Genomic DNA, 27,794 nt, shown 5'->3' with positions numbered 1-27,794 from the left:
TGCACTTGCTGCTTAGTGGGTTCTATGGTCTGTGGCTTGTGGGTCTTGAAAGGCTGAAGAACAAATGCAAAGGGAATAGGCCTCCTACACCTTTAATAGATGTATAGAAGAGAAACATTGGCAAAGACATTTTGCCAAGCCATGCCATTCCATGGTGGGATGAAATAATAAATGAAGGTACAAAGGATAGACAACAAGTAGGAGCCTACTCTTACATTACTGAGGAGGTAATCAGTGGCATGGAGAAACATGGAAGATCTCATATGAGAATGTAGATGAGAAGCTGGAAGCAGCTTTCGCCTTTTAAGCAGACAAAGCCAGTTTTAAATGGTGAATATGCTTAATGTCAGAAGCATGTTGCATTCTGTATGAGATATAGACACTATGGGACAAAGAAAGCTGAAATCTTCATTTTAACTTTTTCTAATTAGATAACATATACATAATTTTACTAATTTTCTACGTTTTCTTAATCAGTTTTGAAATAAGAAGTGCGCAAAGCTGCATAAAAATGAAAGTAAGACAGACAATAAATGATAATTTCAACAGGTAGTAAGACCAGTTATAGAAGCAGAGGGGCATTGCCATAGAATCCAATCTATAGTCCTTTTTTAACACTTGCAGCAGAATATACATAGCCCTAGTCAGGGTTTTTTTTCTGGGAAAAGAGGTGGCAGAACTATCAAGAGGGAAATGAGGAAGAAACACATGAGATTCTTTGAAATCATATTATTTTCAAGCACTATTGCTGAGTATTTTCAAGAGGTGCCGGAACTTCATTCCCCAGTATCCCCCTGAAAAAAAGCCCTGGCCCTAGTTAATAAAACTTGCAACATGAAAACAAGATACTTTGAAACCCAAAACAACTAGATTGGATCCAAATGTGTGTTCCTTTAATGGAAGTGGGGTAATTTTTGTTAATTTCCCTTTTCTCACTTTACACTCTCACATACTTTATGCTGTTCCTGAGAGTTCCTCACTCTCCAGCAGCAAAATTTTATGGCCTGTAGTGAGCTATTATGAAAAGGTGAATAGAAATAACAACAACAACAATGTGCTTTTATACTACTCTTCTAAGCAGATTAATACCCCACTCAGAGCAGTGAACAAAGTCAGTGTTGTTATTATTATCCCTACAAATCAGCTGGAGAGCTGGGGCTGAGAGGAGTGGCTTACCCAGGGCCACCTGCTGAGCTCATGCCAGTAGTGGGATTCAAACCGGCAAAGTGCATATTTGCAGCCCAACAACTTAACTATCTGATCCATTGCTTAGAAAAGTGGCTATTTAATTTACGTTACATGTAATCCTAAGAAGTTACTCCACTGAATTAGAGGTGCTGAATTAAAGGGTGTAACTCTTGTTTAGGATTGTACTGTAATTCCATTGTAAAGTTTTTTAGAAGTGCAGTATTGGTTGCAAATCACCATTTCTCCCTCAGGGTGCTTTAGGCTGGATCTCTGAGTTTGAAAAATACTGAACGTGGTATTTATTCAGACTCAAGAACTTTAGCATCTGTATGTGCAGAATCTGAATTAGTGTCAACATGCAAATTCAGGAAGTACAAAAAAATTAAGTGCTCATAACATTTCAGCAAAAGTAATCTGTATTGACGGTTTACATACCCTTATCTCTATAGAGCTGCATCATACCAACTAGCAGCTGCTAATATCAGATGCAGCTGTTTCTACATAGTACTAAATCTGTGAAGAAGTTTACCTGGTGGCTTCCAGAGGCTAAGCTGTATGTGTGCAACAACTCACCCTGGAGATTGAAGGGATTCTTCCAATGCCATGACATCATTGATGTCTATAAGATTCAGGAGCGCCCTGGTAACAATCAGTCCATATGGTGAAATCTGCTGCCTGGAAACAGCCCTTCAGCATGTTGGATGATTTCAAGCAGCCTCCACAGAGGAGGATGCATCGTGTGCACTGGGCATAATTGAATTATTGTAGGCAGACTTAATAGCTATTTAAGAGTTTAAAAAAGGACATGAGATAAAATCATCATGCAAATGCCACTCAACAAAACTGAGCTGGCAAAACTAAATGATTATCACCATATGGACCAATATGATGAGCACATGCTTTTCTTTGTCATCCAAGATGAGCTCTTTCTTCCCTTTTGGGAAGACATAAACAGACAGCTGTGACTCTGGAGGAAGGCAGCAAACTTCTGGCATGAATGCTAATAAACACCCACACTTGTCTTTGCTCTCAAAGAAATTGCTGCAAAACTTCTCCTGGAAAAGCATTAATAGATATTTTCCATGGTTCCGTTCTGTGTTGACAGAACCTACAGTAGCTACTCAGTAGCAATGCAGCTACTTCAGTGAGCCAGTCTGGTGTAGTGGTTAGAGTGTCAGACTAGAATCTGGGACTCTCAGGCTTGAATCTCCACTTTGCCATGGTATCTTGCTGGGTGACCTTGAGCTAGTCACATACTGTCAAATCTAACCTACCTCAGAGGGTTGCTATTGTGAAATGGAGGTGATGATGTAAGCCCCTTTGGGCACTCACTGAGGAGAAAGGCTGGGTATAAACAAATTCAAACAAGTAAACATCTTACACTCTTTGAGACCAAGTTTGTACTTCTTCCTTTCCCTTTCAGTAATCAGACAGCTGTTTTCTAGGGACTGTTCTAATACTTTTTGAAAATGTAATCTAATGTATATTACTCTTTACAAGTATGCTTGCATGATCTAAGGATTAAGGGAAATGTTCCACAGTGGGCTAGTAAACAGCAGCTTGTGAGGCGGGAGGATTATCCTAATCACCATTCACAGGAAACCACTTCATTTTTGTTTACTGCTTTTATCTATCAACGTCTGTTCTAGTCAAAGGTAAAGGCACAATCCCATGCATGCTGGACTCACCTGTTGAAACTATTTAGTAGGGACTAAAGTGCTTAATTTTGGTTGGTTCACAACCCTACTTTTTACTGTGTTCTTTATTGTAATGTGGGGGAAAGGAAATGCAGATTGTGGGGTGAGAGATGTAGTGACTAGGATGGAGGCACCCAGCTACTGTACTGGAGATAGTGTTTATTTCATTTCATTTATTCATTTCATCCCAGTAATCAGAGATTGATAATGCCATACCTGATCTTGCTTGGAGCACACATTATGCATGCCACAACTGAAGAAGTTTTGGATTGCTTGCATAGTAAAGTGCACATTGTATATGAACTGCCCTTAAAAATGGAAAGTGGCATACCAATTTGTTCTAAAGAAAAACATCCATGCACAGATTTATCAGTGGACAATGCATTGCCAAATCTATCAGAACATGCCAATTGTGCTGAATGATCAGTATTCTATCATAGTCCCCAAATAGCTCATCTTCACTGGCTGGCAGTCAGTGTCATCTGTCTTCCATGGCTCTAAAGCATTTAGATAAATAAATCAGGATGGCTGACGTGACCATCTTATCTGAAGGCTGATCTACCTTCGTTAGTTGTATTACTGGCCTTTCCCCACAGATCAGATCTGCACTGCATGGAGGGGGAAACATTTTGTTTGAGATAAATCTCCTGCATGTTGATGTTTTTACCATGCTCTTTGTAGTTCTCACATTATATTGGAAGAGTGATGAGGGACCCTAGGTGTTCCAGTGACTATAGGCAAGTTGGATGGGCATTTGTGGCATCAGGGCCCAAATTCATGTTTCACAGTGATCTCAACAAGTGGCCCAACTCTACTGCATTTTCCCATCTGTAACACGAAAATTTAATATTGAGTCATGTGATTATGGTCTGCCTATTTATCATATTTATCACATTTTTACAGATTGATATCCTCAAAGCAGATATGGAAAGTGCAGAGTGGAAAATTTTGGAAAACCTGATCCTGGAGGATGTTGTGCCACGTATTGGACAACTGGTGTTTGAAATCCATGTTCATTGGCCTGGATTTGAAGTCAGTGGAAATGATAGCACTGTAGTTCGATACTGGTATAGTCTTCTCAAAGAGTTAGAACTGAAGGACTTTAGGCTTTTTTACACTTACAAAGACTTATCAAAACCACAGATATTTCTAAAAAGGGAGGCCTTCAATGCTAGTAGCTGTTACACTCTGAGTTGGGTGAATACAAGATGGAAATAAAAAACCTCAAGTACAGAAGAGAACTGTGAATCATCACCTTAGCCAGTGTTATTGAAGATGGCTTTGGAGGCCTTGACAAAACTTACCGAACTTGCAAAGACACAAGTTGTGGTATATAGTAATAACAAGGGTGTGCATCCAACTACACAGTTCTGAAGATGTAATGGTGCTTGTATCTTCAGAAGAGGTGGTGATGATTTCTGCCGATTTCTATTCCCCCTACACTCTCCACTTTGTCTTCCATGTTGTTTCTGAGGGTGTACTGACCCCTCCCCCCGCCCAGAACAAAGCTTAAAATGTTATTTCTTTTCTCTTTACTTTAAAATGTTAAATCTTTCCTCTTTGCTTGGGCTAGAGGAAGGAAAGCTGAGTTTCTCAGGGTTCTGACTTACAAGGGGTACTTTGTTGTTCTGTCTTCTATTATGCCCCCCCCCCCGACACCCTCACTTGATTGCCTGTTTTATTTTCTGGCTGCTGGGCAGTCATTTCCTTACATTGTGCCTTCCCCCCCCTTTATATCTTTATTTTCTTGTACTGTGGTATACAGCCACTTCTCAATATGCTTCTCATTTTAATAGGATCAAATTATTCAAGTTTTGTTTGTGATCAGTGACAATAGGTAATAAGAAGAGCTCTGCTGGATCAGACAGAGGGTTCATCCAGCCCAGCATCTTGTTTTCCACAGTGACCAACCAGATGTTTCCAGGAAGCCCACAAATGGGTCATAAAGGCAACAGCAAGCAACTTGCACCCATTGGAGTACTGTCTCTGACCATGAAGGTTTCATTGAGCCCTTAAAGGTCAATGTCCCAAAAGGTTTTTTTGTCATGTATAAAGTTGCCAATATGGACAATGTATGTAACAGTTCACTGCAGCCGAGGCATATGTCTGTTTGGCAAATGCAGTCAGCTGTAAATTTCCCCTTTTTGTCTGTTTTACACACTTTCTCCTGGTATTATGGGGAATAATATCCTTCTGATGCCTCCTTTACTTAGATCTGTTTTTCTGGAAGATACACAGCTTCTTTCTGTGTGGGATAAGGAAACAAAGATAGACTTCTAATTGTCTTTGTTATAACTGACATTTAAAAAAAACACTCCCCCCAAACCACTCAGTATTCTCAAATTACCTTATCCCAAAATCATATCATCCATTTAAAACTGAAAATTGTATATTGGCCTGCTCTTGAACTCTCCTACCATAGTTCACCATTAAAGCTTTTCAGCTACTTACCAGATTCTAAAAATCTAATAATGTACTATTATGGATTGCAGAGATGTTTATTATCAAGCCAGTTCTATTTTGCTACAAGCAGTAAGTTAACTACCAGCGCCAGCTTCAGTTACAGCAAACTATTTTAAATATCCAAGAATATACTATACCAGTGTTATATCATAAATCAAATCTAGCCATAGCACATGTTCCATCCAAGATCAAATGGCCTCTGATAAAATGTAAACCATGATGGAAAATCTTAAGCCATGTATAGTTTTGTTCCAGCAGAATACTTACCGACTGCTCTCCTGACTGTTAAAATCAGCACAGAATGACAAATTACAGTGGGCTCAGGAGATATAATCAAATGTTATACAGTAATGAGAATGATGCTGAAAAGGCAGACCTATGTTAAGTCCTAGTTGCAGATTATACTACCGGCTTTTGCACCTTCTAGTTCAAATGATTTTTTAAAACTCCTCCTCTTCCTGCACAAATTCACTTCTCATAGCGTATGTGATGAGAAATAAATTGCAGGCAGGTACAATCATTAAATGGGCAACTCCATTATCCACGTCAGAGATACCTTTCCTTATTCAAAAGTTGAGGAGGAAGAAGATAAATGCACCTGTTAGCACACTTGAGGATAAGTCCAGTTGTCCTTTAGTGAGCATGAACAACCTAATATGCACAGAAAGAAAAAAAAGTTCTAAATACACTATAGTGAGTTATGAGAACTATGGCGAAATGGGGCCTCTCCCTTCTTTTTTGTCTTAACTGGTAGACCTCACTCTGCCTACCCCTCCCTTGCTTAGCCTAGCACCTGGAGGAGCCATCTCACTTTCCTGTCTCCTGGTAGTTGCTGCCACCACTGTCCCTGTATGGGGTCCTGGTTAGGAGGGACAGCCTCCTAACCTCCCTCCTCTGCTAGTGGGCCCAAGCGGTTGGGGGACTATGTGGAACAGAAGATCTTTCTTCCTTCATAAATTCCAAAAAAACATTTATTTAACTTCTAACTATACACAGGCAAATATACAGTGAATGGAAGGAATACAACCTAAAAAGAAAGCCCTATTCTATCTCCCTCATGCCCTAATTAGATGTTGTGTAGGGCAGGCCTGATACTTTGGTACTTGGGGTTACATTAGATCTACATCTCCCCTCAGAGCCATCTCTCCCTCAACTCAGACACCAACTGTTAACTTCCAACTCCCCTCCACCAACTGACTCACTCTCCCTCCAATCAAATTCCATTCCAGAACTGGCCCCTCCCCTCTGCAGCCCATAGAAAGTTAACTCCACCAACAGAATTGTGTTTCTCCACAAGAACAATGGCATGTAATCCTGTTAACCTATACTACACATACCCAAGCGATGAAATGTCCTCACAACATGTGGATAATACAGCAGCCCTTGCTGGTGCATATAGATATCATTCAACCCATAGGCCCTTCAGTCACTAGCCCAGGTCTTGCTTTACATTCTGCATCTTTGCATTGCTCTAGAAAATATGCTTTGGTTTTCCCACTGTTACCCCCCACCCCTTCCCTTATTCCATTCCTTCTTCTTGAAAGAAAGTCACAGACAGAATTGTGCTGGCATCACTTACCTACCAGTTGGAGACCAATGTGTAAACATTTCATTCATGCATCTTACCACTTCTATGCTTTTTTGCCATTTTTCCTTCTCTTATGTACAAGTTCTTTATTGCATTTCTCCTGCTCTTGAGATAACAGAAAGCATTTGGCTCTGCAGGAAACGGAGGGCACATAAAAGGCCAGAGTAAAAACAAAAACAGAGATGTGTGTTGTGCCTTCAGCCACATTTGATGCATGGTAGAGTGTTGTAGTTAATGAAAAAGAAGGGGGTGCACAAAGGCTAAACAAAGGGAAAAAAGCAAATGGTGCAAAGGGAAGCGTCTTTAATAATTATATAAACCCTACGCATTTTGCAACAGCTTTGCAACACAAAGTGCGTACATAAGAATGATACTAAAAGGAATTTGGAAGATGCTCCTGATGAAGCTGTTGCGAAACGTGTACGGTTTATATAATTATTAAAGACCATTTAATAATTTGCACCATTTGCATTTTTTCCCTTTGGAGTGTTGTAGTTGGCATCTTTCTGTAACTGCTGCTGCTGACCCCAGATATCCTTTTTGTTCCACATGAAGAGAGTCCTGTGGCAAGTTAAGGCAGATTTATTGGGCGTATGCATTTATGAACTACAGGCCACTTCATTCAGATTGTGATTCATTAACAAAGAACCACATGCTTCATTTGCAATAGGATTAAATTTATTTTTATTTATTCATTTTTGACTTTTATTCCACCCTTCCCACATTTCCAGCAGGCTCAGGGTGGATTACAGACACAGAGGTTAAAATATATAAAAAACAATTATTATAAATTAACAATCCTAAAAGCATCCAAATTTACACAGATTAAAATACATATATAAACATCAACATAGCAGCACAAAATTCCACTGACCAGATTTTAATCATCGTCAGAGTATCTTTGCAGTAAAAGATTTTTGAACGGGGGTATTGGTGGTGGTGAGGGCCCAATCCATCATGTTCATCCTCGTGTCTTCTGTGCAGTCCCACATGGGAACTGCACATGTGCAGGCCTGCTGTGGATGTATCAAAGCTCCAAAAGGTGCGAGATGCTTGCTTGGCCTTTTCATGCGCTTTTCAAGTGGGCGCGGCTATAAAAGGCGGGATGAGCGAATGCCTCCCTCAGTTCTTCTTTAGTTGCCACTGAAGGACGTGCTTCAAGCTCCTCTTCAAATCCGAGCAAGAAGATAGAAAGCGAGAAAGTAGAAAGCAAGAAGATGTCTTCGAAGGCACTTTTCAAGGTGTCTCAAATGTAGTTCCAAGATGGCCCAGTCCAATGGGCATGATAAATGCATAATGTGCCTAGGAGAGGCACACGATACTTGCGCTGTGGCATCTGCAAACAGTTCACGCCGAAAGCCAGGCATGAGAGGACATCACGCCTGAATGTGGCATTATGGGAGTCAGCTATCCACAGTGTTTCCAACTCTGAAGTCTTGAAAGCCACTAATAAAGGACCGCAGCACCCAGAACAGGCCTCCTTGGTACTTCCAATGTCATCTAGAAGTGCCGACAATAAGAACCAGTTGGTTCTTTCTGCTTTGGCTACAAGTGCCATCAAAATGAACCAGTCGGTGCAGAAAGATTCCAGCCATCTTGGTCTTCTTCCAAGCTACCACCTAAAAAGGCCAAGCTGAAGTCGAAGCATACTGGAAAATGCCTGACTCCGAAGCTGCACAAGAATGGAAGATTTAAATCTCACTTACCGTGAAGCTTCCTTTCTCGGTGGTCTGGGAGTGGGTCATTCCATACCAATGGGGAAGCGACTCCTCTCCAGTGCAGGGTCAGTCAACTGAACGCTCCTGGAAGGGGAGGGGCTTCCTCGGCTCTTCAGTTCTTTTCCAAGCCTTGAGCCTCCGTGAGCCTTCATACTAGTAAATACTTCCCCTTCCACATTTCTGTGTATAATCTACATACTAGGAATAACAAATTCAACAACCAACTTTAGTAATATTACTCAACATTAATTATATACACCTTCTCGTTCCCCGTGAGAACGCCAGTGAAGTCTTTTCCTTGTATACCAACTCCAGCACACTCTCCATCTCTGTTGGGTGGGTTGGAATGACCCACTCCCAGACCACCGAGAAAGGAAGCTTCACGGTAAGTGAGATTTAAATCTTCCATTCTCCGGTGGTCTATTGGGAGTGGGTCATTCCATACCAATGGAACATATAAAAGCAGTGTGTCCCAGGGTGGGTTACTAAAAATACAGATTTAGAGCACGTGCTGGAGCACTCGTCTCCCAAAGGCAGCCTCAGCCGAGGCTATCTTATCTATCTTATAACGTCTAGTGAAGGAGTGAACTGACCCCTCAAGAATCTCTTAATATGGGGATGTTGCGCTAGGGATTTGCCTTTCTTACAACCTCCTATGGCAGAAATGGCCACCATTTGCCTCTTTAAGGTACTTGTGCTCAAACCCTTTCTTAGGCCTTCTTGTAGAAAAAGGAGAACCTCATGTATCGAAACCGGTAAAGGGTCCTTCTGTCTGCTAGAGCACCAGGTGTGGTATACTTGCCGTGTAGCATTGTAACTCCTACTCATTGATTTCTTTCGTGACGCTAACATAGTTGACACCACCTCCTCAGAGTAGCCTGGTTGACAAAGTTGACTGCACTCAATTTCCGTGCAGTCAGTTGAAAAATGTCTGGTCGTGGGTGAACCAGCGGTCCTTGCGTCAGTAGATCCCCTCTGTAGGGAAGATGCCAAGGATCCGCTACCGAGAGATTTCTCAGTTCGTGGAACCAAGCCCTCCTGGGCCAATGGGGAGCAATCAGAATCACTTCTGCCCTTTGTTCTATTATTTTCTGCAGTGCTCTGTGTAACACCTGAATCAGAGGAAAGGCGTATAATAGATGTCTTGGCCAATTGCAGTTTAGAGCATCTATGTTTAATGCTCGAGGATCCCTTCTGCGGGATATGTAGTTTGGCACTTGGCAGTTTTGACTGCTTGCAAACAGGTCCGTGTGTGGAATACCGAACCTGCTGCATACCTGTTGAAAGACCTCCCTGCTCAACATCCATTCTCCCTGGTCCATTAGATCTCGGCTTAATTGATCTGCAAGAACATTGTCTATTCCTGCCACATGGACTGCTTTCAAGGATTGAAGATTCCTCTCCGCCCAGGATAGAATGGCGCAGGCTTCCTTGTGTAGGGTCTTGAATCTGGTACCCCCTTGCCTGTTTAGGTAAGCTTTTGCTGTTGTGTTGTCGGTCTTTACTAACACATTTGTGCCTAACAGATGGCTGCTTAGATGACATAGCCCGTTTCTTATGGCCCTCAGTTCCATTAAATTCATACTCTCGTGCCTCTCTGCTTGTGACCAGGGACCCTGGACCACTGCCTTCTGGCAGTGAGCCCCCCATCCCCAGCGACTGGCGTCCGTTGTCAGCACTATCCTTTTCGGCTCTCTGAGTGGGTCCCCCACCAGAAACCTGTGTGGATCCATCCACCACTCCAACTGACAGAGCAACCTGCTTGGTACTGTCACCACTGTGTTTTTCTTGCGCATGATGGCTTGTTGGTATGGAAGTAGGAACCACTGAAGGGGATGTGTATGTAATCTTGCCCATTGAACAACGTCCTGACAGGAGACCATCATGCCTACCAGTTGTGCTAAGCCTAATACATCCTGTTGCTGGGTCCTCAGAAACTGTATAATTAGAGACTGCAACTTCTCTTGCCTTTCCAATGACACAAACATCCTGTCCCGAATCGTGTCTATGACTACTCCCAAATGGACTATTCTTTGTTGTGGGGTTAATGAGCTTTTGTCCCTGTTCACTACATGTTTCTCCAGACAATCCAGTGTTGTTCTTACGGCTTCCAATCCCATCTGCATTGAAGGGGCCTTGATTAGGATGTCGTCCAAGTAAGGAAACAAGGAGATCCCTTGCAGACGGAGAAAGGCCATGAGCGTTACCAGAATCTTGGTAAAGACCCGGGGAGCAGACTTGAGACCAAAAGGAAGTGCCCGATACTGAAAATGCCTCCCATCGTAAGCAAAACGAAGGAATTTTCAGTGTGTCTCCCTTATGGGGATATGTAGATATGCCTCAGAGAGATCTATAGAGGCGAGCACCTCCCCTTTCTGGATGGCTGTCACGATGGTTCGCAGAGTCTCCATCCGAAACTTGCGGGTTCTTATGAATCGATTCAGCCACTGAAGGTCCAATATGGCCCTTATGTCTCCATTCTTCTTTGGGACTATAAAAAAGATGGAATATACCCCTTGATTCCTCTGATCTGGATGGACTGGTTTTATTGCCCTGATTTCCAGGAGATGTTGAATCGCCTGAAGATGATGTTTCTGATTGGATGTATTTCTTGGAAGCTGAACAACCCTGTCGTGTGGTATCGTCTAGAATTCCAAAGAATATCCATTTGTTATGGTGTCCAGAGCCCATCTGTCTGAAATTGTTTGATGCCAAATTTCTGCAAACTCCTGAAGTCTGCCCCCTCTCTGGATGGGGTGTCTTAATGTGTCGTAGTCACGCGGAAGTTTCTTTCTTTTGCGGCTTATGGAATTGTCCAAATTTTGAGAAGGCGGTGGATCTATTGTCTGCTCTGGACCTAGGTTTCCAACCTCCTTTTGAGGCTCTGGATCCCCCAAATCTGGAAGCCCTTCTGGGGTCCCGAAAGGACTGAAACCTTTTCCTCTGTTGGGGCTCCTTCTTTTTAGACAGAAGAACCTTTTTCTTTTCTCTGTCTTCAACCAGATACCTCTCCAGCGCCTCTCCAAACAGATTGGTTCCTTTAAATGGGATTGCTGCCACTTTTGCCTGTGCTGAGGGATCTACCTCCCTTTTTTGCAACCATGTATTCCTTCTTGCCACCACGTTGAATCCCATTGCTCTTGAAGAGAACTGGAAAGCATCCATGGTCGCATCCACAGTGAAGGCTGTCGCTAGGGCAATCTTCTTAACCTCATCTTTGATCTCCTTAGGGACGTTACTCTCAGCTGCGGCTAGATCTGAAGCCCAGGAAAAGGCTGCCCTAGCAAATAATGAACCAGCTACCGATGCTCTGATTGAAGTTGCTGAAGCCTCGAAATTCTTACGCAGTGACTGTTCAATCCTCCTATCACAGGGGTCCTTTGGAAAACCATCTGCTCCCATAGGAAGGACCGAGTTGGTAACCATACTAGACACTGGATCATCCACTACTGGTAACTGGATTTCCTTATTTGCAGCTGGAGTAAGTGAATATAATTTGGAAACTATAGGCTGAGTAGCTTTTGATTTTGCTGGTATCTCCCATTCTGCCTTCATCATATCATGGAAGACATCAGGAAGCGGCACACCCATCTGACTTTTACCCTTTTTGGGCAAAACCCGGTCTGATCCACGTGGGAAGTCTGACTGAGTCTCTTTTTTGTCAGCCTCAGATGGTGTAAGCTCCAAAGCTCTCAGCACCTTAGGAAGAAGCCTTGAATAAACCTCTTGGGGAAAAAGACGCACCTGAGGAGTGGTCATGGCGTCTTCCTCTTCTTCTTCTGACAGCTCACCCTCCTCATAGATTGAAGACAAGTCTGACTTTTCAGAGTCAGAGTGAACATCCTCAATAGGTCTAGAACCTTTCAGAGAAGCTGCTTCATCCCCTTTCCATCTTTTGTTATTATGGGGGGCAGGGGATAGCTCTCTCCTCTTGCCTGCCTTCAAAGGGTGAGCATTTTTGAGGCATTTACCGGCCTTGTCTGCCACAGTGGCCCCCTCCCTGAGGAGCCCATTCTCCTTCAACACCTCTCTAAACTCTCTCCTCATTTCAGAGCCTAGCCATGAAAGAATTTGTGTTTTTACCTCATGGCTGGCGGCGTCTAATTTCCCCCAGGGTTTATTGGCGCCTGAGAGGACACAGAATTAGGGGAACCAGGAAGCTCCAACTCACAGAGGGCACCCCCTGACCCCTCAGTGGGTACTAACCCCGTCCTTGCAGCCATAATTGCCCCTTTTTTGTTAAAAACATTAATGTAAGGGGGAAAGGAAAATTCGCCTCAGCGGCCTCTTACCGCTCCCTCAACTGCCGTCTCTTGAGCATGCGATGAGGGTTCTGAAGGGCCACGCGAAGGCTGATGTGAGGCTTGTTGGCCTGTCGTGCCCTCCGCTGGCGTTAACTGACTCTACCGCTTCCCCCAGAGCAAACTCTGTCAAGATGATGATAGCGGGGGGCGGGGTTTCACACCCGAAGGCTGGAAACCCTGTGCGGGAGTCTAAGCGCAAGCTGTGGAAACTGGGCTAGCCCAGCACCGTCATCTCCGCTGCTCGCAAGCCTTGCCTTCCAACCGAAGGCTGATGAGGGGGAAAAGGTCGCAACATCTTCTTTCCCCTTGCGAGCTGTCCGGTTGCTCCTCCCTTCTTCGTCAGTTTTCTCTCTTTCCTTTTTTTTTTTTTTTTAAGATTGTATACTCAACGGAGCACTAACAGTCGACGTCCTGCTCCAGGCAGGGCCAGAAAAAACTGAAGAGCCGAGGAAGCCCCTCCCCTTCTGGGAGCGTTCAGTTGACTGACCCTGCACTGGAGAGGAGTTGCTTCCCCATTGGTATGGAATGACCCACTCCCAATAGACCACCGGAGAAAAAGCGGTCTTCAGCTTCAGTTCCTTCCATCTCTGCGGCTTCCAGCCCACCTACGGTTCTGAGAACTCCTTCTCTGACTCCAAGGAAACGTTTGGCCTCAGTTCCTGATATACTTGACGGCGAAATCCCAGACCTCTCCGAACTGGGAACGCCATTATCCCCACTCGCACCTTCTCCAGTAAGAGCTACACAGAAGGAAGCAGCTTTTTTGACTCCGAATGACAACAAGGGTTGTATGGAGGTCATTAAAAGTCACAGATGTCCCTGGGTTACATACCCTTATGAATCACCCTATCATTATGATGCCTATGGAATGGAAGGATCTCTGGGCCTTTACCCACTGCCTCATTACTTCCTTCTTGATGAGTACTACCATCCGGAACCTTGCTCCTCAGTTGCAAAGACGAGATCCCCCTTGGTTCCTCCTATGGTTCCTGAAGACACCGGTACTGTGGAACCAACACTTGATCTGTCAGTGCATCCTGATGACTGTTCCAACTGCGGTTCTGACTTGGCATCAGAGCCATCACCTCCTGAATGTATAACAGAGGACTCTGCTGTTTCTCCCACTGAGGACCTTCACCTCTACTCTGAATAACTAGTCAGAATGGCAAGGTCCATAACTAGTCAGAATGGCAAGGTCCAGTCCGAGAATGGGCCCGGTGGCATTCCCAGTTATGCAGGGAATGATAGATGTCATGAAGGACATTTAGTCGACTCTGGCATCTATGCCTGTGACTTCAAAAAAATTAGACAACTTATACAGAACCAAGCAAGATGTGGCTGGTTTTCTGTTCAATCACCCTCCTGCTAACTCCATTGTTAAGGAGACCTTACAGAGCAAGGGCCTCCAACGGGGTGCTGATCATTCTGCCTCCACACATAAAGAGGACAGAAAGCTAGATATATTAGGGAGAAGGATTTATGCTTCTTCTACCCTAAATTTCCGTATTAGTAATTATGAGGCCATTACGGCCAGATACAAGCTGTTCCTGTGGGACAAGATCAGGCCTTACCTTAGCTTCATCCCTGATAAGAAGCAACGTCTCGCAAAAATTCTCCAAGGTGAAGCCCTTTGGCTCTCTAAGCAGCAAATCTTCACTGTGAGACCTATTGGGGATTGCTCTGCACGAGCTATGGCCTTGGCCGTTGTGATTCGGAGACATGCATGGCTTAGAACCACTGCCTTAACTCGACATCACATATTAAGGGTTGAAGATCTACCCTTTGAGGGAAATGTTCTTTTCTTGTCTACTACTGATGATGCATTTAAGAAAATCAAGGATGATAAGGTGATTGCTAGGTCCTTAGGGATTACTCCGGTTGTTCCATACAAGCACCGGTTCTCCCTTAGACCATACCTTCATTACAACCCCAGGTACAATCAGTTCCTGTCTCAACCCAACCAACACCACAGAACCAACAGCATGCTCCATCTATGGTTCCTTCCAATCAGCCCAGATGGAGATATTACCATCATAAATCTAAGGACAGTTCCAATTCCCACAGAGAGCAGTTGGGCACCACCAAACAGAGTTTTTGACCCCAAGCCATCTTTCCCCCTCCCTGTTCGTCAATCCCTGCCCCTACGTGCATGGGAGAAAATTACAGAAGAATTCTGGGTACTGTCAATAGTTTGGGAAGGTTGCCCCCAAACATTCCCCCAAACATTCTTTCTCAGTTGAATCCCCTCCCTGCCTCAAGCGCTTTTGGTGAAGGAAGTGCAGCGCCTACTACTGAAACAGGCTATAGAGCTGGCGACACCCTTCAGTTCCAAGTGGGTTTACTCCCGTCATTTTATTATAGACAAAAAGTCAGGGGGCTCTCACCCCATCTTAGATCTTCACTTTGTAAATACGTTTCTGGTTCAGAAAAGTTCAGAATGTTATCATTAAAAGATGTTTTACCTCTTTTGGAAAAACACTGTTGGTTTGTTACTGCGCATCTAAAGGATGCATACTTCCACATCCCAATACATGCTTCTTACAGAAAGTATGGTTCCAATGTGGTTCCGAAAGGTATCAGTACAGAGTCCTTCCTTTTGGCCTCTCCTCTGCCCCTTGGATGTTCACCAAGGTTATGGCAGTTGTGGTCGTCCATCTCAGGGAGAGGGGTTGCACTGTATTTCCCTATCTGGACAACTAGCTTATTGTGGGCCAGTCCAGAGAGTCAGTCACCTGTCACACCTCCCTAATACTCTCAAACCCTTCAACAACTGGGTCTAAGAGTCAATTTGGAGAAATCCTCTTTGGTTCCGCAACAGAGGGTAATATTTGTGGGAGCAGTGTTGGATTCCACACAAGCTTGGGTTTTTCCCACCAAGGAACGTATAACTTGGTTTCAAATTACTGAATAATTGGTGCTCTTTCAGACACCAAAGCGCAAGGGAAATCCAAAAACTTAGGTTTTATGGCCTCTCTGACACTGATAGTGTTGTTTGCCAGACTTTGGTTCCAACAGTTGCAGAACTGGTTTGTTAGGATATTTCATCCACATTACCAGAACCCGTACAAGTGGTTCTTGGTTCCGAGGATTATTCACAAAACCCTGTCATGGTGGAACGATGAATGGAAACTAATGGTAGGGACCCTGTTCGGTTTCAGCCCCATTCACCTCTCCATCTACATGTATACTTCCGTCGGGATGGGGGGCTTACTCTGGAGACAATCAGGTGAATGGCCTTTGGTCTTGACACAAATCAAAGTTTCACATTAACCTTCTAGAGCTAAGGGCTATTAGATTTTCCCTAAAAGCCTTCCTCTACCTGGTCAGGGGCAAATATTCAGATATGCACGGACAACTCAACTGCCACGCATTATCTGAACAAACAGGGCGGCACCGTTTCTCTGTCCTTCTCCTGGGAGTCCGCCCTGATTTGAGAATGGGCAATCCAACAAGGGGTGTCCATGACAGCCATTCACATTGCTGGGGAGGTCAGCACTCGGGCCAGTGCCTTGAGTCGCTCCAAGGATCTCAATTATGAATGGTCCACCCATATGGATTTCCTTCAACCCTTGTTCCAAGATTTAGAGTTTCCAACTATAGATCTCTTTTCTACTGCACTCAACAAGAGGTGTCCCTAGTACTGCTCCCATGTAGGCAAAGAGAAGTCCTCCCTAGGAGACATTTTCCAAATCTCCTGGTCAGGCAGTTTGCTATATGCCTTCCTGTCTCTACCTCTCATGACTTTAGTAAAATGACGAGGGAGAAGACCTCAGCAATTGGCATCGCCCCTTATTGGCCAAGACAGGCTTGGTTCTCCACCCAGTCCAGAAAGTCACAGGGAAGGATGTATCGGTTTCTGCTGTCACCAATCCTTCTTCAGGACATGGTTCTTTACCACAACATAGATGCTCTGATGCTGACAGCCTGGTTAATGTCCCCTCTAGATTAGAGTTCTCTTCCCTGGTCAGAAACGTAATTTTACAGGCTAGAAAGCCTTCCACCTGGATATCTTACTCTGGAAAATGGAAACGCTTCTCCCTTTGGGCAGTTGCACAGGGCTTAGCTCCTTCTTCGGTTCCCTTGCTGACTGTTTTAGATTATCTGTTCCTATTAAAGAACCAAGGACTGTCTTATCTCCTCTGTGAAGATCTATCTGGCGGCCGTTTCTGTTTATCATGAGGGGGTGAACGATAGGTATCTTTTCTCCCAACCAGAATGCAAGTCTTTCCTTAAAGGCTTAGCTAATGTTTATCCTCCTGTGTCCAAGCCCGCTCCTCAGTGGAGCATATCTTTGTTTTTAACATCTCTTATGCACAAGCCTTTTGAGCCTCTAGCTACCTCTCCTCTTGAATTTCTGACAGCTAATGCGGCCTTTACATCAGCTAGGAGGGTGAGTGAACTGCAAGCCCTAAGGTATGATCCTCCTTTCCTTAGAATGTTTGCAGACAAGGTGGTTCTCTGCCCCAGCCTCCAGTTCCTTCCTAAGGCGGTCTCTGCGTTTCACCTCAACCAAGACATTACTGTACCAGTATTTTGTCCTTCATCTTCTACAGAGGGTGACAGGCTACTACACACATTGGATGTCAAATGTACTCTATTTTTATCTAGACAGGACTCTAACCTTCAGAAAAGACCCTAATTTGTCTCCTTCAAAGGAGCTAAGTAAGGACACAAAGTCACCGCTCAAACCATCTCCAACTAGCTGGTGTGGTTCATTAAACAATGTTATGGACAAGCCAAGCAACCCTGCCCTTTAAACATCAGGGCACATTCGATAAGAGTCCAGTCAACTTTGTCAGCATTCAGTCTGGGCATTCCACTTGTGGATTTATGCAAAACGGCCACCTGATTGACTCCATCCACTTTTATTAAGCACTATGCAATTGACATTGACTCCAGAAGGGACACTGCAGTTGGCAAGGCTGTCCACAAGAGTCCCATGCCCATTCAAAAAATACGCGAAAAGGTCAGGTGAGCGTCTTGCGCGTTTGGAGGTTTGATATGTCTGTGGCTGGCCTGCACATGCATAGTTCCCATGTGTGCCTACACAGAACACTCGATGAACAACAGTTACAAGTAGGTTCATCCCTGTTTCATTCTTTACTCCCCCCCCGTATGTTTGCAAAAGACCTTCTAAAAGAGCAAGAGGCAGGAGAGTTGGGCAGAAATATGCTCCTTTTCAAAGCAGACTGCTATTTTTGCACAAAAAGTAGATGGTTACTCTTCCTTTTTAGAGATGTTGAAACAAATAGTTATTCTTTCACAAACAAGACTCTTACTAAAAGAAGCATATATATATATATTGCTACCCTGAGACTTCTAAGATCACAGAGGCCATCTAAGTAAAATGCAAAAATAAAGTTATCCTTGATTGCACAGTCAGTTTCCGTGCCCCCATGCCTGTTTGCCAAGTGTCTGGCAGTTTAGGCTGAGCACAGTGTATAGGGCCATATATTGTACAGCAAAGCACTGCAGTTCTCTGGCTGAATATGGTTTCAAGCACCTGGTCTCAGAAAGGTATGCTGAAAAGAATCTGACCTGAACAAGTCCCAAGAGTAAATGAGCTGCCAGATGCATAAAAAACACTCCACAGGACTCTAATCCCATGTTTAATGGGTTTTTGTCCACTGATCCCCTGGGCATGTAGCATTTGTGGTCCAGTGTTTCATGGCTCAGAGAGAAGCTACGCTTGTCTGGAAACAGTAAACCTGTAGTATGGTTGTTGTGGGTTTTCCGGGCTGTATTGCCGTGATCTTGGCATTGTAGTTCCTGACGTTTCGCCAGCAGCTGTGGCTGGCATCTTCAGAGGTGTAGCACCAAAAGACAGAGATCTCTCTGTGTCACAGTGTGGAAAAGATGTTGGCAGGTCATTTATATCTACTCAGGAGGGGTGGGGTTGAGCTGAGTCATCCTGTAAGAGTTTCCCAGGGTGTGGAATGCTAATGGCGGGAGGCTTCACTGTATCCTGAGGAGGTTCTTTTGCATATAGATTGGTGCTTGATGTGCTAATCTTCTCTGCAGGGCTATTGTCGAGTATAGAGTGTTTTGTTAGCCTGGTGTTTTTCAGAACTGGAAACCATGCTCTGTTCATTCTTAAGGTTTCGTCTTTCCTGTTGAAGTTTTGCTTATGCTTGTGAATTTCAATGGCTTCCCTGTGCAGTCTGACAAAGTAGTTGGAAGTGTTGTCCAGTATTTTGGTGTCCTGGAATAAGATACTGTGCCCTGTTTGAGTTAGGCTATGTTCAGCCACTGCTGATTTTTCAGGTTGTCCAAGTCTGCAGTGTCTTTCATGTTCTTTTATTCTTGTCTGGATGCTACGCTTTGTGGTCCCGATGTAAACTTGTCCACAGCTGCAGGGTATACGGTATACTCCTGCAGAGGTGAGGGGGTCTCTACTGTCTTTTGCTGATCGTAGCATCTGTTGTATTTTTCGGGTGGGTCTGAATACTGCTTGAAGGTTATGCTTTTTCATAAGCTTGCCCATCTGATCAGTAATTCCTTTGATATATGGCAAAAACACTTTTCCTGTAGGAGACTGTTTTTCCTTGGTTGTTTGATTCATCCTGGGTTTGAAAAGTATTTTTGCCACGTCAGGAACTACAATGCCAAGACCACGGCAATACAGCCCGGAAAACCCACAACAACCATCGTTCTCCAGCCGTGAAAGCCTTCGACAATACAGTAAACCTGTAGCTGGCAACCTGTCACTGTACTGCGGGGCTATGTTAGTTTTTAAGGGTACAGATCTCAACACTTAAGTAAATTCTTTTGCAACCAATTTGATCTCCTAGTATACCTCTTAGGCTTGAGCTCTTCAAGGATAAAGTGATTCATGATCTCAGGGACTGAAATACTGTGAGAAAAATCCCCAGCCTTTAAGTGCATCTGTGTTCAAAACATCAGCATTAAAACAATTTAGATGACTACAAAGAATCACAAAGTAGATAAAATTAGGAAATTCCTCAATTGGGGAGGGATACTGCAATACAATTGCAATATTGACTGCTGGGCTAGAGGAGCAAGCTGCCTGTGCACCTTTGAGACTTGGTAAGCAAGAATGGGGTGGGGAGGAGACCTGCAAGGTAATAAGGGTGTGCAGTGCATAACAGGACATTTTTGTGCAATTAATAAACTACTTTTTTCTGCATAGCCAAGTGTAATGATTTCAAGAAATGGGTGCATGTGTCTTTAAATGTTTGGTGAGATAGGTGAAGAGTGGGGGTGAGAGAGAGAGATGAGTGAGTGATATGATTGGTTGATGACAGAGAGTGGGCGGAGTGAAGGCAGTTTTCAGTTACTGAGGGAGAGAAAAAGATTCAGTTGGGGCAAGAGAGGCGAGCTGTGTGCAGCCTGAGTGTGTTCATGTATTTGTGAGGGAAAGGCAACCTGAGTGGAAGCCTGAACTGAGTGTGTCTGGGAGACTATATATTCATTCTGTTTGAAGCAGGCAAACTGTGTGTGCGCCTGAGAGAGAAAGAATTGAGAGTGAAAAGAAAACAGGCTAGCTGTGTGCCGTCTGAGGAGTTCTCTGTGTGAGAAATATAGAGCCTAGAGAAAAAGGCTAACTGTGTGTGAAGCCTTACAAGAGATCTGTGTGAATGTGTTTGGATGAAGCAACTAGAAGAACTAAGAACTACTTTTATGTAACCAATACGCTTCTTAAAAAATAAACTTTTATTTTGTTTTGTTATATCCCAGAGTTATCTCCCATTCCTATCCTCAGGGCCACATAGAACCACGAAGGAGCCTGACGCTCAAACACGTTACAAAAGGGAAAATTTAAATAAAACATTTTGGAATTATATATTCCTGGTGGCAGCAAACTACCCAGAGGGTGTAAGGGGGAGATTTAAAGCAAAATCCACCCTAAAGAAAGTGAAGATCATAACACCAAGTTAAACCCCTGCACCCTCAAATATGCAAATCCTGTATCTTACATGACACCACATTTCACCACCTTTCTAATTGGCATAGGACCATTAAGTTCTCCACTTATAAGGAAAGCTGATAAGGAATGTTGGCAAGAGTGTATGTGGTTGCCATCCTTTACTGCTGAGGGAAGTTTTAAGGAAGAATACATTTATTATGTGTTTTATAAATGCACATGAACTTCCATATTGTCTACAAGACAAAAGACAAAAAGTCTACAAGACAAAAGACAGAACAGTCTTTCAGTTGGTGGCTAGGTGGGAATCATGTCCATCGATTCTTCATGGAAAGGTTCTAGGTGGTGGTCTCATGGGAATTTATCTTGTGGGGTTTTCAAGATTCAATCTCATTTATTAGGCTAATTAATAACTCATTTTTGAAACCGTTGGGCAAGAGGGATCTGGGGATTTGAGGTATCATGTTTTTAAGTATGCTGTTGACAATTTTTGTGCTAATCTTGGTGTAGTAATAGGTGGCCTGAGTAGGAACCTGAAGACTCATCACATGGGCTTGCCTTCAACTGAATACACATACACCACCTACTTAATTTGTTTTAGGCTGAATTGTGAAACTCTAAAGTATACTGTTTCACATCACTTTTCTGAACCACTATAGAACCACTATGTATTTTCCTATGTGTACATGTTTACAGTAACTGTATAGCACATACTGAAAAATACACACATGAGTAATTCCCATATTGCGGTGAACTTAGTTTTCTACATTATTGTAGATTAGTAATTTAAAATGTCCATAAGTTTTGAAGCCATGGAAAAAACCTTACCCACTCCCCCATGGAAATTTTGCAAAAATTAAAATATATGCAATACTTACTTTTTAAAATCAAAACTTCTTTTAATTATTCAACAACATGAAATACATTATTTCATAAGCATACAAAATTGTATTATTTGGCTTATTTGTGGAATTTAACAGAGTATCTTCATTTTGAATAAGAAAAAATGCAAATATACCCAATAATTGAAAAAGAGTTGCAAACTACTGCAACCTACAAGGTGGGAAGAGAGTATCACGGTAAAAAACCAAACTGAAAACCAGCCGTGACAAATTAACTAAATAAATCTTTGAATTATATCAATCAACCATCATTTAAACAGATATTTTTCCAAAAGCCTTAATTATGGAGAAAAATAAGCAAAGTGGTACAAGGGCATTTATTGGTTACATATGAAAGGCAAAGCATCAAACAAAAAACAGTATCACTTCAACACTGCCATAGTTAAAGTGCAAAGTGCCATGTAAACATATATGACATTCCTATATTATTACAAAGTGCCAATGCCTATTCTTAACTATTATATACCAAGTAACCATAAACTGCAGTACTACAAAATGGAGGCCGGCTGCTGATTGTATTTATAATGTACTAGCTTGATGCCTGTGCTTCGCTACGGTATTTAACTACTTTAAATCCAGTTATAATACTTATGGATATGTAACATTTTTTGGTTTGTGGGGGTTTTTTTCAGTTGGTTTTGTAGTGTAATAGCATAGTATCCAAGCTTCACAAAGGTGTTTGAATAAAGCAAAGCATGTTGATGCCTAAAACTGATGGGGGGTGGGGCGGTAATTTCAGATTTTTCTGCAAACCTAGAGCATTTTTCAGGTGTGTGTGAGAGAAAAGATTGCCTAAGGCAACTGCCAGGTCCTTTCCCCGACCCACTAGGTGGGTAAGGAGACCTGGCAACCTTATCTACAATGGAAGCTTGCGGGGTGACTTTGGGCCAGTCACTCTCTGTCAGCCTAACCTACCTCACAGGGTTATTGTTGTGAGAATAAAAGCTAAAACTGATGAAGTGAATTTTGAAATGTAACATTTATTGAAGAGATTTCTAAAAGGAAAAGATTGTAGTGCAGTAAATAAAGTGAAAAATACGTACAACCTTATTTTTCTACTGAAGGACCTCTTTGTAGACCTCATTGGTGTTTTTTTCTCACTTTGGAGCTCCCACTTTGAGGAAAAGCTTGTAGGCTGGGAAGCCAGGAGGGTTGAGCATGTTGAGGAACTCCACAGGGTAGTGGACCACATCATCCATTTGCACCACTGAGTCCACAGATCTGTACTCCATTTCTGCCCCTTCGAGGAAGTTAAGTTGTGTTTCATTAATGATGGCAGCCTTGTCTTTCTTGGGGGTCAGAGTGGCACACTTGCACAGCCCGTCCATGGACTTCTTCATGATAGTGATGGTATCAGGGTATATCGTGGCTGTTAGGTCTGCTAGGGTCATCACTACTATGCCCGGGCCTGCAGGGATGGTCACTTTTCCCTTGGACTCAGGACTTGCTGGTACTTGCCCACTGCTGCTCAGTGCACTGCAGGACTACGATGTGCATATTTCTTTGGCGCATCTCTAAGTTGCTTCCTCCTTTTAGCATTGGTATATCTTGCACAACATCTGCCAGGAAGCTTCTTGGGGCAGTAAGAGGTGATGGCGCAAGAGGTGTGAGGTGGAGTTGGACTGAGGGAGGGGGTGGTATGGTGGGCCCTTTGGCAGGTTCATATGAGAGGTTCGGATTGAAATGACCCCTAGAAAGGTCATGCACCATCTCCCCATGAACATTTAAAAACTCAGTTGCCATACTGACTTTTATATAAAATCCCTTTTTAGGAGTCTTGTACTGTCTTTCTTCAACTGTCTGCAATTTCCTTGACCTAATTTTTACCTCAGAACACAGAGTTCCACAGCTGACCCATCAGCCTCCCAACCACACAGGAAAGCCAGGCCCCACAGGGAGATTAGCAACCCTAGACTGGGAGGTGTATTTTTACCTCTGAACACATTCAACGACTCCCAGTAACAAGTATATACTCTTTAGAATGTTGAAGAGATGACCAATCAAGGCCGCATATGCAAATGACCTCAGGGAAGAGTGGTAGTTGGTGGCGGGAGGGGGGGAGGTCCCTGCCAGCCACATAGGGAAGCTGTATTCTTATGGGAAAACACATTTTACCTCTTTTTACCCCCTTAAGGGGCGAATTTCTTAAAATCTCTTCTTAGTGCGCCCTTACATCACAAAAGGAACAGCCTGCCCAAATTTCATGTTTCTAGGTCCAGGGGTTTGGGCTGGGTGTTGACTGTCTACTGTAGTTGATCAATTCATAGTAACTACCTCGATGAAGAAATTATTTTGAAACGGGTTATTTGCTGGCTTCCCATCGCAGTTATTATCAACAACCTCTCTACATTCATTATTGGATCCCGACAGAAGAATTCCTTAAAAACCTAAATTTTCAAATGGACTAGATATATTTCTTGGAATTACTTGCACCATCTGAAAAAAACGTTTGGATTCATTGTTAAGAAGTATTTGTGGTACTGCAGTTTATGGTTACTTGGTATATGATAGTTATTAAGAATAGGCACTGGCACTTCGTAATAATATAGGAATGTCATATATGTTTACATGGCACTTTGCACTTTAACTATGGCTGTGTTGAAGTGATACTGTTTTTTGTTTGATGCTTTGCCTTTCATATGTAACCAATAAATGCACTTGTACCACTTTGCTTATTTTTCTCCATAATTAAGGCTTTTGGAAAAATATATATTTGTTTAAATGACTGTTGATTGATATAGTTAGTTTGTCACAGCTGGTTTTTTCAACTACTGCAACCTATGCAACTATATGCACACATGTCAGAAGAAATAAGAGTTAAAGGTAGAAAACACATTCTGTAGTAAACAAAGGAAAGTGTATTATTTGGATAGAAAGTCACAATAGGTAGGACTGCCAGCATCTTTGGTTAAAGGTTATTGATAAATTGTTCCCCAAATTATTTACATTTAGGAAAAAAATCTTGAAAAATTTGTATATGTCTACATACATGTATTTATTTCCAGGGTCTCCCCAAATTTCTTATTTTTCCCATTGGAAATATTAAGGAAGTTCTCAGAACTTTTCACGCTATGCATTTTGAATGTGAAAAACCTTGCCTTAGGAAGCATTTTAATTATTCTAAAATCGAACATATTTCATAGTTTATTTTCAGAGTTCTTCCAAATTTCAATCAGAAAAATGAGGAAAAAAACATGTTTTCCATCTCTAGCAAAGTATCATGTGAAGAAGTGCTTACTTCAGCCCCAAGGAAAGTGTCTATTCTAGGACTGTTCTTAATTTAATAAAAAGCAAGTCTATAAGTCCAGTTTAAATGAGAGATGGTGTTAGGGAAAGTAAATTCAGAGTCTTTATTCACTACCAAGCCATATACTTAGAAGGGAAAGAAAGCAGGCATGCATACTGCTGTCTACATTTTCACTTCTTGTCACACTAACTTAACAGACAAACCACATATTAGCATACAAAGTTATGGGTAGCAGGATGCCTGTGTTTCTTTTCTGTGGTGGAAATGCACTAAAAAGCAGTGGTTTCTTGGGATGTGTCCCCAGAAACAGAGACAGTTGTGTGGCTTCATTCCAAATTATTAATAGGGGTGTGCGCTTTGAGTTCCTGGTTTGGAAAAAAACTCCCAAACTTGGCCCGATTTGTAAAGACTCGGTATTTCTGAATCAGGGCCAGTATGATGGCCCCAATTTGGAAATACCAACTTAAAGCTTCCCGAAGCTATTTGGGTCGCTTTGGGAAGCTTCGGGGCCTTTTTAAAGGGCTCCCTCCCACCACTGCCCCACTTACCTGGGACATCCAGGCGGTGGCAGAAGCAGCAGCGCGGGCGGTGGAGGCGCTGGCTGCGGCCTTCCCTGCTGCCTTGTTGGCCGTAGCGGCGGTGGAGGTGCCTGCTCCGGCCTTCCCCACTGCCCAGCTGGCCACTGTGGAGGCAGAAGTGGTGGTGCGGCCAGAGGAGGAGCCGGTTCTTGCCTTCAGGAAAGGTAAGTGGGGTTGGGGTTGGGGAAACGGGGGCTCGGGGGGAGGTGGGGGTCTCACTTCGGTATGCTCCGAATCATTACGAAGCATAGTAAAGCAATTCCGATAACCTGAATCCAAAGCAGCTTGCCGCTTTGGGTTTTGGGTTATTCTGAACCTTTTTCCCGCTTCAGGTAAACCCAAAGCAGGAAAACTGAATATTTCCCCGGTTCACACCCCTAATTATTAATCTTCACATGAAGAACAAAGTATGAAAGTAACTAGCCTTTTACAGTCAAACTGCCCACGTCCACTGCGAAAACATGTTCACTACGAGAGAAATTATTTCATAATATTTTAATATTATAAAGTAAAGGAAAGCTAAATTCACACTGACAGTGCGGCAAACCACAACTTCTATACTAAATAAAAATGTAATAGAAACAGATTTTGGACAATGTTAGAGATGCTGTGCTAAATTGAAATATGTCTTTTCATATAAAACATTTATTAAAATAATTTCTGTAAAAAGAAAAATGGAGACATATATACAGTACTTCAGCACAAAAACATTTCTATAAAATAAAAATAGATATTAAAGTGCCCATTTATTTACAAAATGTGGGTGGACAAGTGATAAAGCTGCTACAGCTTTCTTCCAATTACATCTTGGAGGTACATTTATAAAAAGCTGTAATTCACTAACATTTGCTTCTACACAGACGTTACTGGTTGAATGGGTGTGTGTTTACAATGAAACAATATGTGAAAAATTATTTAGGAGAGTTAAACATAAAATGTTCTTTGGATTTCTTTATCATAAGAAGCAAACAGTGGAAAAAGAACTGTAACCCTGTATCAACCCCAATACACCTGTACACACAATAGTAATCTTGTGTATCAGAACAGTAGGAAAGTGTGTCCTAGGCAGAGTTCTCCATTCCCCAAGAAAGGAAGGTTAGGGGAAGGGCTGTACTTATGATTCAATGGACAAGGACCTTCCCTCCACCCTTTGAAGCAGGACTGCTGGATTTAGGGGGAAATTTTTTCACCGGCAGGAAACTGAACTGTGGACATGAAGCTGCACAAAGTTTATGTTTCTGTGTGTATTTGAATGTAACTAATAATTTCTATAAATACAGCAATTTTGAGTAAAAAAATTCTATTATGTGTAAAATAATTTCCACAACATCTTATGTACTTGGAAGTTGGAGAATACTGCCAAATAGTATCTTTAAATAGTTACATTACTAGTATGTAACACTGATAAGAAAAGCTCTTCTCTTACGTATTGTGCACTTACAGAACAGGGCAAAGCCCCCATGTTTTTATTTCAGCTTCTTCAAACACAATCCAAGAGAAATATACCAGTTTAATTCTGTTTTAAATAGCTAAAAAAATAACTGAAAACTTCTATTCAGTCCATTTCATGTGGCCATTTTCAGGTTTTACAAGGGAAACCTTTATGACCAAGTCTTCCTTGGTCCATTTTCAAGATGGTATGCGCACAATTTAGTACTCGAGCATCTGAAAAAACCATCTTAATGTTGCAGTCTCCAGGCCACTTCCATTGCAAAGTATGCCTTCTGAAACTTCAGACATCTCCAACTGATTGAGATTAGGATATATACACCGAAATGTTCAGTCCCATAGCTTAATGAGGCCATCCCACCCACATGTGATCACTTTGGAGGTTTCGTGCGGGTGCCACACTGCACCAATGCAAACTTTGTCATGGGCTTTTAACCTACTATAGAGTTTTGTCGTCTTCCAGTCCCAGATATTCAGTTTTCCATCTGCATCACCTGATATCACATAGCTGTTTAAAAGAGAAAGTAAGCAACATTTTAAAAAAGATTTTGGAAGTAAAATCAAAATCAAAAACTATAATATAAAATCAAAGACTATAATAAAATCAAAACTATAATATATTTTAACATAAAGGCAGATAAAAGCAAATATTTGAAACAAGGCAGGATACTATGATCCATCAGGATATTCCCTGCATTCCCCTCCTGCCCCAAAGTCCAACTCTATTTAAGTGCATGGACTAAATAACCATGTTGGTCAAAAGGCTGCTACAGAG

At 42.6% G+C, this 27,794-nt stretch overlaps 2 protein-coding genes across 3 annotated transcripts in view; one reads left to right on the top strand and one right to left on the bottom strand.

The window, feature by feature from the left end:
• Positions 1-27,794, top strand: part of METTL24 (methyltransferase like 24) — a 109,586-nt gene that overhangs the window by 77,168 nt on the left and 4,624 nt on the right. The window contains exon 5 of one of the 2 annotated variants that reach the window (XM_055000929.1): positions 3,789-3,917. In XM_055000929.1, coding sequence (XP_054856904.1) covers positions 3,789-3,917 — 129 coding nt within the window. Of the gene's footprint in view, positions 1-3,788; positions 5,770-27,794 lie in introns of those variants that run through there. The other variant, XM_055000847.1, reaches the window with a different exon arrangement.
• Positions 26,298-27,794, bottom strand: part of CDC40 (cell division cycle 40) — a 67,126-nt gene continuing 65,629 nt past the window's right edge. Inside the window, exon 15 of the mRNA XM_055000731.1 lies at positions 26,298-27,527. Coding sequence (XP_054856706.1) covers positions 27,350-27,527 — 178 coding nt within the window. The 3' untranslated portion in view covers positions 26,298-27,349. The remainder of the gene's footprint in view (positions 27,528-27,794) is intronic.

This window comes from Eublepharis macularius, chromosome 1 (genome assembly GCF_028583425.1).
Source record: "Eublepharis macularius isolate TG4126 chromosome 1, MPM_Emac_v1.0, whole genome shotgun sequence".
Taxonomy (NCBI): Eukaryota; Metazoa; Chordata; class Lepidosauria; order Squamata; family Eublepharidae; genus Eublepharis; species Eublepharis macularius.
Note: the sequence above shows the minus strand (reverse complement) of the source record. Positions and strands in the feature narration are given on the sequence as shown.